This window comes from Pelobates fuscus, chromosome 13 (assembly GCF_036172605.1).
Source record: "Pelobates fuscus isolate aPelFus1 chromosome 13, aPelFus1.pri, whole genome shotgun sequence".
NCBI lineage: Eukaryota > Metazoa > Chordata > Amphibia > Anura > Pelobatidae > Pelobates > Pelobates fuscus.
The window spans coordinates 60,066,627-60,077,799 of NC_086329.1; the positions used below are offsets into that span (position 1 = coordinate 60,066,627).

General features: G+C 47.1%; 1 protein-coding gene across 2 annotated transcripts in view; it reads right to left on the minus strand.

Moving 5' to 3' along the window:
- TEDC1 (tubulin epsilon and delta complex 1) overlaps positions 1–1,261 on the minus strand; it is a 51,586-nt gene extending 50,325 nt beyond the window's left edge. For both annotated transcript variants that reach the window (XM_063438952.1, XM_063438951.1), the window contains exon 1: positions 1,118–1,261. In XM_063438952.1, coding sequence (XP_063295022.1) covers positions 1,118–1,237 — 120 coding nt within the window. In that variant the 5' untranslated portion in view covers positions 1,238–1,261. The remainder of the gene's footprint in view (positions 1–1,117) is intronic.
- Positions 1,262–11,173: the final 9,912 nt, after the last annotated feature.

Consider the following 11,173-nt stretch of genomic DNA (forward strand, 5'->3'; position numbering starts at 1 on the left):
GTATGCTTGTGTGTCAGCGTGTCTGTGTGTGTCAGCGTGTCTGTCTGTGTCAGCGTGTCTGTGTGTGTGTGTCAGCGTGTCTGTGTGTGTGTGTCAGCGTGTCTGTGTGTGTGTGTCAGCGTGTCTGTGTGTGTGTGTCAGCGTGTCTGTGTGTGTCAGCGTGTCTGTGTGTGTCAGCGTGTCTGTGTGTGTCAGCGTGTCTGTGTGTGTCAGCGTGTGTCAGCGTTGGGGTGGAGGACGTGATTGCACACTTGGGGAGGGGGGGACAGGGTCCAGGGGGCCCCAAGCAAATGCTTTTCCCAGGGTCCAGTCAATATTAAAGACGGCCCTGCATATACGCACATATACAACGATACAAAGCAATTACAGTAAAAATAACACAAGCAGAATACGGCAGCATACACACCTCAATTTAAAAAAAAAATAGGATCGCACGCTACGGGACATCACAATCCTATATCGGCACAGTGCTGCTAAAAGGTTGCCTACCCCTGGTGTAGTGCATAGAGTACGTGGTGAGCACTAGGAAGAATCGATTGGCGGTACGCCGCTGTGTGTGTGTGTGTGTGTGTGTGTGAGAGAGGTGTTTTGTGTCAAGAGTGCAGTGTGTGAGGAGTGCTCTGTGTGTGTGGTGGGGGGGGGGGGGAGTTTATTAGAATAACGTTAATGTTATGCTAATGAAACTGCATGCACACATCTACTACTGAGATTTTGATTGACAGGTGAGGAGGGACCAACATATTAAAGGTCATTAAATAAAAAAAATTGTATACATTAAGTGTGCAAACCATAGTTACATAGTAATATAGGCTGTTGATCCAAAAGAATGAAGAATGAAGAAAAGACAAATACATATAGCATAGCTTATAAAAACAGGTTAGATCCCCTACTGGTCAGCTCTCCTCTATACCCTGCTAAATAAATAACCCAGTCAATGCTGCTTCGAAACGGCAATGTATCTCAAGAACTGCTAACTAGTGATATGAAATGTGCTTTGAGCTACGTTTCCACAAGGCTTACTGCCCTAAGCAAAACATGCACGAATGCACGATTTGTCCAGATAGATGAGCCAAGGAACGAAAGCATTCTTAATGGAACTCCCAAATCCAATACTCACTACTTCGGGACGGTTATATTTAGCTTTTCTGAAGGTTTCGGGACTCCATCCGGAGCCGGGCAGTGTCCGACATAGAGCACACAAGGCTCGTTTTAAGAGTGTATTTCCTACGGTCGTCATAAGAGCAAAGTTAAACAGTTTGAAAAGCTGGTTACAAAATAACGTCAAGACGTTGCCATAGACGCGACCAAAGTAAAGAACGCGATAGGGTAGGTTTGACACATAGCGGCCATTTTTGTTTTGGGCAGGAAATTTAGTTTCTGTTGTAACTGAATTATTTGCCAGTAACCTTTTTAAGTATAAAACGTTTTTTGTTTGACGTAAGCACTCGCTTATATAGAAGTTTTTACTAAGCACTTATTAATATAGACATGTGTAATGTTTTATTAAATTATTTTTAAATTAATTAATTATTAATTACAGTAGTTAAGATGAATATTGTCTCACCACTAATTGTGGGGGACATTTGTTGCATAATTATGGAGCAACATATATGAGTGTAGCAGAGTGCTGGTCTTTCACAGACAATCTCCGTTGGTAATCCAACTAAGGCTCAGGAACAAGTAATAAAACCAAGAGAATGATATCCACTATTAGTAAAGCAATCCAAAAGTATCCCACACGTTTCCCAATGACTAGACAACACACAGCATCAGGAGCAGAACTAAACTTTTATTCCATACAGTCAGCTTTTAAGCAATTCTCCCATGCAAGGGAGACACCCACAATAATTAGTACGGTAGTCAATAATATCAAAGTTACCACCCACACTTCTCCTCCCCTCAGCATGACACATAATCAAATTATGCAGGACACAGTTTTCCCCACTTTCTGGATGTACCCCTTCTTATATCCCCCATAGCCCTGATCTGGGTGAGTAACATATTCAAAACTCACCCAGATCGGACCAGGAGTTTGGGAGTTATGTGTAAGGGAAGTTTTGACAGACCGCACACCCAGCAGAAGCCGAAATCGCTTCCATGAGTTTTGACCTTGCGGTCAGTTTATGTTCGGGATAAAAAAAGACACGAAAATCCCTGCCATCAAGGGCTAAGAGGTGGTTCAGTAGAATCCCCTCATTCGGGAGTTTATTTTAAGCGAATGAGGGGCTTGTTCGTGGTTCTGTTTGTTAGTTATGGAGCCCTGGAGGTCTCAGCGGTGTTCGGGTAATCGAGTGTCCGATTTAGGTTGCAGACACTTGACGACCAAACACCGCTGAGCGTTCGTATACAAGATGGCCGCCGCCACGTGTTCATATGCCGAACGGCGGCCAACCCAGCAAGTTCACACAGAGACACAGGCAATTACCAATTAGTTTGCGGTTACAAGGCATTTCGTGGGTAAATGAGAGGCACACTTATAACTGGGGTGGTCTGATTGTTTGGTAGTTTCATTCATATGAAGAACAGAGTGATTTTACCAAACAATCAGCCAAATGTTGCATACAATGTTGATATACATAGGAATAATTACACAAAACACATATTAACATGAAATTTTGAGGACAGCCTTAATGCAATCAGCTACACTAAGGACAGCCTTAATGCAATCTGCTACAGGGAGAACAGGAGGTGTCGAAGGAACCTTTCTCAGTGCCGACAGGAGGCTGTGAACCTTTTAAGCATTTATGTTTCAGCGTGCCATTAAAACGTTCACAGAGTCCATTCATCTGGGGGTGATACGGAAAACAAAAAGGGGTTTTACTCTGCAACTCTGCCAAAATTGCTACGTAACAGTTGCGGTAAATTGGGTTCCCTGGTCCAACAAAATTTCCAGAGGAAAGCCCACTTGAGTAAACATTTTAACTAATGCTTCTGCTACTATTTCAGCATTTATGTTGGGGAGTGCTACTGCCTCAGGGTACCAGGTAGCGTAGTCTACCACGGTGAGGATGTACTTCTTGCCCAAGGTAAGAGGGCCTATCAAGTCCACTCGGTGGAAGGGTTCCTCAATTATGGGCAATTGGTGTAACTTGGCCTTGGGATGGTCTTCCCTATCCTTTGGTAGTTCTGCAGATCTCGTGTGATTCCTGGCCAAAAGAATGTGTGGGTTAACCGGTCTTTTGTTTTCCGGATACCAAGATATCCTGCTAGGGGAATGTCATGGCTAAACTTAAGCAGCTCCGCCCTGGTATTTGCGGGGAACTATCAGCTGTCTTTTAGTTACTTGTGCTGCTCCGCTCCCTGTTCCCTTGTAACCCTGTATAACAGACCCTTTTCCCTATTCAAATCATTCCTGCTCTATATCTCCATTGGGGGACTCTGCCTATTTCCTTTACTGCTCTAACATTGGGTCTGCCCTCTGTTCTCCTTCAAAACCTTGGCCCCAGTAAGGAGTGGCATTCTCTGCTAGGGTTGGGACATAGGGCCCTACCTGAGGGTCCTCTGAGTGCATCGATTCTCCCCTGCAGGCTTGCAGTCTCGTGGTCACAGGTATGGTCTTCTCAAGGCGTGAGGTGGTAAACTGGTCAGGCAGCCCAAGTCGTTCCCCAACAGTACTTTGGCTGGGAGGTCTCGCAAGATTCCGACCTCCAGTTGTTTGGCCCCGAATCCAGTTGAGATGAGCTCGGGCGATTGGGAGTTTGTGGATGGCGCCTCCTGGCCGGTCCGAGCTTGTGGACTGACCTTGTACGGTTGCACAAGTGTTAAGGTCGCGCCAGTGTCTCTTAGTCCTCTTGCCTCCTGCCAGTGTACGGTTACCTACTGCTGATGGTGCTCCCGGCTGTCGCATGCAGCTTGGAACGGGTTCACCTCATGTAGGACTGTCTACTGTTCCTCTGGGCAACTTGGTGTTAAAAAAAAAATCATCCTGGGAATAGTGGGCTGCAGCCCAAACTGGCTGAGGTGGTGTGCATTCCCAGCTCCCTTTGTTACGGTTTGGGCAATTGTTCTTAATGGGTTGGCTGCACCCATTGCACATGGTGAAGGGAGCAGGTCTGGATGGTGATGGGGTGCTTTGCGCCAGATAGGACAGGCTGAAGGGGGGTTATCCTCTGCTGGGTTCTACCTTCCTTCCATCTTGGTACTCGTGTGCCAACTTTGCTGCTTCCTCTATGGTTCCGGGCTTACAATCCCTCACCCAGTCCCAGATCTCTGTGGGTGTATGATCAAAGAACTGTTCTAGCAGCAACAGTTGCAATGCATCATCCAATCCAAGGTGGTTGCCTGGCCGGGCCCTCTCCGACAATGTTCTCCATAAGATTCCTGCGGACCCATCAGTTTCTGGTAAGTATATCCTTGCGAGGGCACAACTAGTATTTGTAACGACATTCGTCAAACATTTGCGCAGATCAATATGAACATAAACAGTAACATATATCGTATCTGAACTATTGGCTGTTATGAATTTAACTGTGTGAGTGCCGGCATCCATCTTGATACCTCATCTATTCATAGGAGTTATATAGGACCTCCCGTTTTCGTGTAGCTGGGGGCAGTGTAATGTAATTGCTTGTAGGCCGTGATGTACAGGCTGTCTATGTCTAGTTACGTGTATTGCAGGAGCAGGTGTGTAATCCCCCCTCTGTGTGTGCATCTCTTATTCTCAGATGTTCTACCTAGGGCCTATGTCATCTGTCATGTTAGATTGTTCCTCCCCCCCACACACCCCGCGAAGTGAATTGAGTATTGTCACTACGACATTCGAGTATAGGATGAGAATTGTAGTCTTGTCAAAGTGTGGCTCTAGGCTGTGACATGTTTGCCTGTAAGCGTGTGTGCAGTCACCGTTTTAGGCCTTCTTTCCTCAGCTTGGGTTCTCCCCTTCCTTTGGTTTCGTTCCCCTTCAACATTTTCCCTTTCCTGAGCTTTTATGTTTCAAAATTTTTAATGTCTACCCCTTTCGGTTCCGGCAATATGCCCTTCTGTGGTCTTTTGTGTCTCGGTCGGTGTGGAGACTGGGATGTTATATTGCCCGACTTGTATACCTAAAGGGTGGGCTTCCCTGGAGTGTCTGTTACAGACCCCGCCCCACCGGGGGCGGCGACCGGGGGGAGACAAGAGCACGCGGAAAATAGGGGGAGGAGGGGATGGGGGAGGGGACACCAGGAGGGGGCACAGAGAGTGCCCCCAAAGCCCCCCCATGGCCACCACCCTGCCCCATCCCCCCATGCAAGATGATAACTCACTGGTACAAGACCCCTGAGAAGCTCTCCACCGCGGACCTCCACTGTGATCCAGAATGCTGGAGATGTGACAGGGAATTAGGCACGCAGTTCCACATATGGTGGAGCTGCCAAAACATCAAACCCTTTTGGGAGAGGGTGCACGAAACTTTCACCACAATAACGGATGCAAGTATTGACTTTACTCCCGAAGCCTATCTCCTGCATGTCACCACAATGCCAACCACAAAATACAAGGAGACGGTGATACCGCACTTGCTCAATGCTGCGCGCAGTCTCATATAGCAGTGTTACAAAACTGTTATTAACCTGGATTATATTGACTATTTTATGATAATATGGCTTCGGTACTTGAATGCTGCATCCTTTTCTCAAATGGATTATATATACCCCGGTTCGTCAAACGAACAACCGACCACCCGGCTCCTGGCATGTGCCGCCACTCAACCCCGGTCACCTCTCCAACTACCGAACGGTCGACCACCCGGCTGAGTGCATGTGCCATCAATTGATCACCCAGGGAGTTGCAGTTTGCGGTTAACCGCAGGCTAATTGACGGCCCCAGTATATATCCGTTCGTGCCTTATATACCGATGGTTAAACTACCGAAAGAGGCACGAACGGGGACCACCTTCAATCTGGCGTGTGGCATCAATTAGAATGTAGAACGTTGCGGTTAACCGCAGGCTAAGTGCCCCTTCACGGAGGGCTAGCTTCGTATACCGAACAGCGATCACATCCAGGCAGAGAGCGGGGATTCGGGCTTCGAGTTGACGCTGAGGTCCCGCTGCCTATTGTTGCACCTAAAAACATGGCCGCCATTTTCAGCCTGCGACCCAAATACACGAACAGACTTTCTTTCGACGGAATACAGCTACGAGTTTGTGGGTTTGAGTCGCTATTCGGTGGATTAGTGCACACGGACTGGAGCTATAAACTGAGTGTTGAAAGTACCGAAGTATCTATGAAACTGTTAGAGTTATATATTTTTAAGGTGTTTTCGGTGTGTAAAATAAACGTGGGTTTTGGGCGCTTGGAGATAATTGTATTACTGTAACCGTTGGATTAATTATCTCCAAGCTGGGCGGTATCAAATTCAAATGATACATTGTATTCTCATTGGTTGATGCCTTGTGTTATCCCTGTATCCCATCAGGTCCAGAGGGGGCTGTCCCTGGACCTGAGATTTTACATAAATACCGATCCCTGTGTGCCATTAAAATCAGTTCTTGTTTGACCTTCAAATCGCAGCCTCGACTCGTTTTGTGGGGAAAGAGTTTCCTAGCTGTAAAATAGCTAGTTTGATTGTTCTACACTTACAGGATCCTTCTGAATATCAAGACAAAGGGGCTTCTCTCTCACTCTAAACTGGGATCCAGACTTTCCAAGCGGTCCAGCTTCCAGCTAGCCTTGGAGTAACCGTAACAACCAGGATTCCTGGTATTTGGTACTGATTGAGGATTTATGCGTGTTCACAAAGACGTCCCAACCATTGATCCTCCGTCAGTGGATGCCCCAGGTCCCTCTCCCAATATTTAGTAAAGTATGGAGGTTGATTTCCACATTTGATAGAGGATTGAGATGCAGAGATGCATAGTGTTTCATAGGCGGTCAGTTGTCTGTTCGCTGATTCCAGGCCTGGGATGGATTTGATGTTACATAGTTACATAGTTACATAGTTAGATAGCTGAAAAGAGACTTGCGTCCATCAAGTTCAGCCTTCCTCACACCTGTTTTTTGCTGTTGATCCAAAAGAAAAGAAAAAAACCCAGTTTGAAGCACAATTTTGCAACAAGCTAGGACAAAAAATTCCTTCTTGACCCCAGAATGGCAGTCAGATTTATCCTTGAATCAAGCAGTTATTACCCTACATTGAAAGATTATATCCTTGAATATTCTGTCTTTGCAAGTATGCATCTAGTAGCTGTTTGAACATCTGTATGGACTCTGATAAAACCACTTCTTCAGGCAGAGAATTCCACATCCTGATTGTTCTTACAGTAAAAAAAACCTTTCCTTTGCCTTAGACGAAATCTTCTTTCTTCCAGTCTAAACGCATGGCCTCGTGTCCTATGTAAAGTCCGGTTTGTGAATAGATTTCCACACAATGGTTTGTAATGGCCCCGAATATATTTGTATAATGTTATCATATCCCCTCTCAGGCGACGTTTTTCTAAGCTAAATAGGTTTAAATTTGTTAACCTTTCTTCATAGCTGATATGTTCCATTCCTTTTATTAATTTTGTAGCCCGCCTCTGCACTTTTTCTAGTGCCATGATATCCTTCTTTAGAACAGGTGCCCAAAATTGCACAGCATATTCAATATGTGGTCTTACCAGTGATTTATAGAGAGGCAAAATGATATTCTCGTCCCGAGAATGAATGCCCTTTTTCATGCATGACAATACCTTACTGGCCTTGGCCACTGCTGATTGACATTGCACATTGTTGCATAGTTTGTTGTCTATAACAATTCCCAAGTCCTTTTCGTGTGTTGTTATCCCTAATTCGCTTCCATTAAGGGTATAATGTGTCTCGCCAATTGGTGGTTTCAAGAACTGAGTCAGGAGACTTGAGGGGTTCGGAGCCAGCAGTCCGCGAGTGGCGCCACTCCTCCTCCTGTGCCTATGTTTTTTAGTCTGCACCGCCGTGGCAGGCCCAAGGAGGTCAGAAACTGCGGAGAGTCCGCTGGCTCGAATAGCTGGTTTCCTGCGATAGAGTACATAGGAGACACTGGCGGCGACAGGTTCCCTCGTGGGGCTAGTTTCTGCCATATTTTCACTATAGCGTTAATGGTCGGGAGCATCCCCTCGGCATCCACGGCAGCGCCGTCAGAGCAATCTCTATCCAGAGTTTCTCAGGGGGGGCATGGGTCCACTCTGTGATCCTTTGCAAATGTACTGTGTGGCGGTATTTGATCAAATCTGGTAGTCCCAGTCCCCCCCTCTGTTTGGGCTGTGTGAGGATCCCATATCTCAGTCTTACTTGCCTTCCATTCCACACGTATTGGGTGAACGATTTGTGTACCAGGGCAAAGAACTCCCCGGGTATGTCTATTCGTAGGGTTTGGAGGAGGTACAGAAGTCTGGGCAGGGCATTCATTTTTAGGACATTTATTCTCCCTAGCCAAGTGATGTGTGGTAGTGTCCATTGTTGTAGGTCCTTCTGTAGTCATCCCAAAAGTGGAGTGAAGTTGAGCCGGAACAAGTCGGGTAACTTTGCTGACATTCATATGCCCAGGTATCCCAAGGCCTCTCTACACCAGTGGAAGGGGGTAATGCAGTGCAAATCGTCCTTACTACATTCGAGTTGCATCCTATATTGAGTATTCCTGATTTTCTTTAATTTATCTGTAAGTTAGAGAGAAGGTGATACGTTTAAAATTCTTGCATGATCGCCTGTAGAGATGTGTGCGGGTTCGTTACTGAAAAAAGTTCATCGGCATACACGGCCCTCTGACCCCCATCACTCCGGTATTCTCCCTTATTGCATTGAGGAACGGTTCCAGGCTCAGACACAAATATGCTATGGGGCTGATGACTAAGAGTAGAGGCGATAAGGGGCATCCCTGTCTGGTCCCGCTTCGTATGTCGAATGGTTTGGAGAGAATTCCGTTCACACATACTCGCGCTGCTGGATTACAGTAGAGGGCTTATATCCATGATAGCATGTGGGGTCCGAAGCCCACCTGTCGAAGCGTTGTCATGAGGAAGGACCAATCCACCCTGTCAAACGCCTTCTCCGCATCCGTCGATATCAGCAGTACCGGGGACGAATGCTTCTGGGCTTCGTGTATCAAGTTGATCACCTTTACCGTGTTGTCGCGGGCCTCCCTTCCTTTAACAAATCCCACTTGATCTGGGTGTATAAGCCCCGGTAGGAAGGTTGGATACGGAGGGCTAGTATCTTCGTGAAAAGTTTCAGGTCGGCGTTTAACAGGGAGATTGGTCTATAGCTGGTGCACTCCGTTGGGTCCTTTCCCTCCTTCGGCAGCACCTCCACCTGAGCCATGAGCATGTTGGGCTCCAGTGTGCTCCCCTTTCTGATTGAGTTGAAGACTTCTACCAGGTGTGGTGCCTGGACTTTGGCCTATATTCTGTAGTATTGTGTAGTGAACCCGTCTGGTCCTGCGCTTTTCCCCGTCTTCGCTAGCTTCACTGCCATGAGTAGCTCCTCTATGGAGATGGGCTCATCTAGAGCTTCTTTCGCCTCCGTGCTCAGCTTAGAGGTGGTGTGGCTAGTCACGTATTCCAGTTGGTTGTCTTGTAGGGCCATAGTGTCCCTCTCCGTTCCTTCTGTCGTGGGTGTCATATTGTATAAGCAAATGTAATCTGTCTTGAAGGCCTCTGCTATTGCCTTTGGGGTCAGATGGCACTCCCCCCGTGGTTTAGTTTATGTACAAAGTATTTCTGTCGTTTGGCGCGTAGAGCTCTAGCGAGCATTTTGCCACATTTATTTCCATACTCATAGAACGATTTCCGGGCAAGCCGAAATTGGCATTAGATCTTGGATGTGAGGCATGATTGTAGTTTTGCTCTGACTGCTGTCAGGCGTTTGTATGTGTCGTCATCCAGAGTGGCTTTATGTAAAGATTCCATTTTCAATATTTAGGTAATCAGGTCTGAGATCTCTTGAGTGCGGACCTTCTTTTGGTGCAATCCGTGCTTGATCAAGAGACCCCTGATTGCACATTTGTGAGATTCCCATAGATGGGTTTGCTTCTGGAGTAGCATTTGTCAAGAATAATTATTCCAGATTCGTGAGGATGTCTGCGTTAATTGTTGGGTTTTCAAGGAGAGCCTCGTTCAATCTCCATATCCATTGCTTTTAGGTGGGGCCAGGGGATATGATGGACATGATTACCGGTGCATGGTCCAACCATGTCATTGGAGCAATGTGCGCTGATAGGAGGTTATCCAGGTTTCGATGTTGCATAAATAAATAATCTAGCTTAGAATAGGATTTATGTGCAGTCACGTAGAAGGTGTAGTCTTTAGCAGCGTAGTGTAGCATGCGCCAGCAGTCCATTAGCAGATGCTCATGTAGCAGGACTTTGGTGCCCCGTATGACATGATCCGGGAGTGTCGTTGTTCCGGAGGATGTGTCCATTTGTGGGTCCATAGGGACGCTGAAATCTCCCCCCAGCACAATCGTGCCCTCTCTGAATGATTGCAGGGCTCGTAGTGTTAGCCTTTTGGAAGGATTTCTGTCCTTTGTTAGGGAGGTATAAGCTTGCGAAGGTAAACTTCGCTTGGTGAATTGTGCCCTTCTGGAAAAGGTATCTTCCTTGCGAGACCGCTTGCTGCGCCTCTTTCTGAAAGGGAACGTCCGCCGAGAAGAGAATAGCCACCCCCTTAGACTTGAATGCGGGGTTGTTTGCAAAGAATCCCGTCTGGTAATATTTGTTAGAGAACCTTGGGGCTTGAGTTGAAAGGAAGTGGGTTTCCTGAAAAAATGCGATGGACACTTTCAACACTCTTAGTTCTTGGAGCGTACATGCTCGTTTCTGTGGAGAGTTAAGTCCCCTTGCATTGATGGTGTAGAACACCATCACCTCACTGGGATCCCTCCCCCAGGGGGACAGGGGGAACGATGCGGGGCATTGGGCAGCTGGGGGGGGAGGGGCACTGAAACGGAGTGGAGAGACTGGCAGAGAGGCACCAGACAAAGAGGGGAAGGAAGGAGAAAGAAAAAAAAGGGGGGGGGAGACAAGGGAGGAGAGTCGGTAGGGGGAAGGGAAGCAGGCGAGCCGGGTTTGCCGGCTGGATGTAAAGTAGAGCTTAAGGCGGTCTAATGTGCGTCTGGGTCCGAAGGTGGAATCAATGTTTTCTCCCTCCACCCTCAAGGCCTCAGGTTCGTGGCAGTACACCCATGGGGTGGTTTCTAGGTCTCTAAGGAGTACAAGATATATGACCGTCCCCGATGCCCTGGGT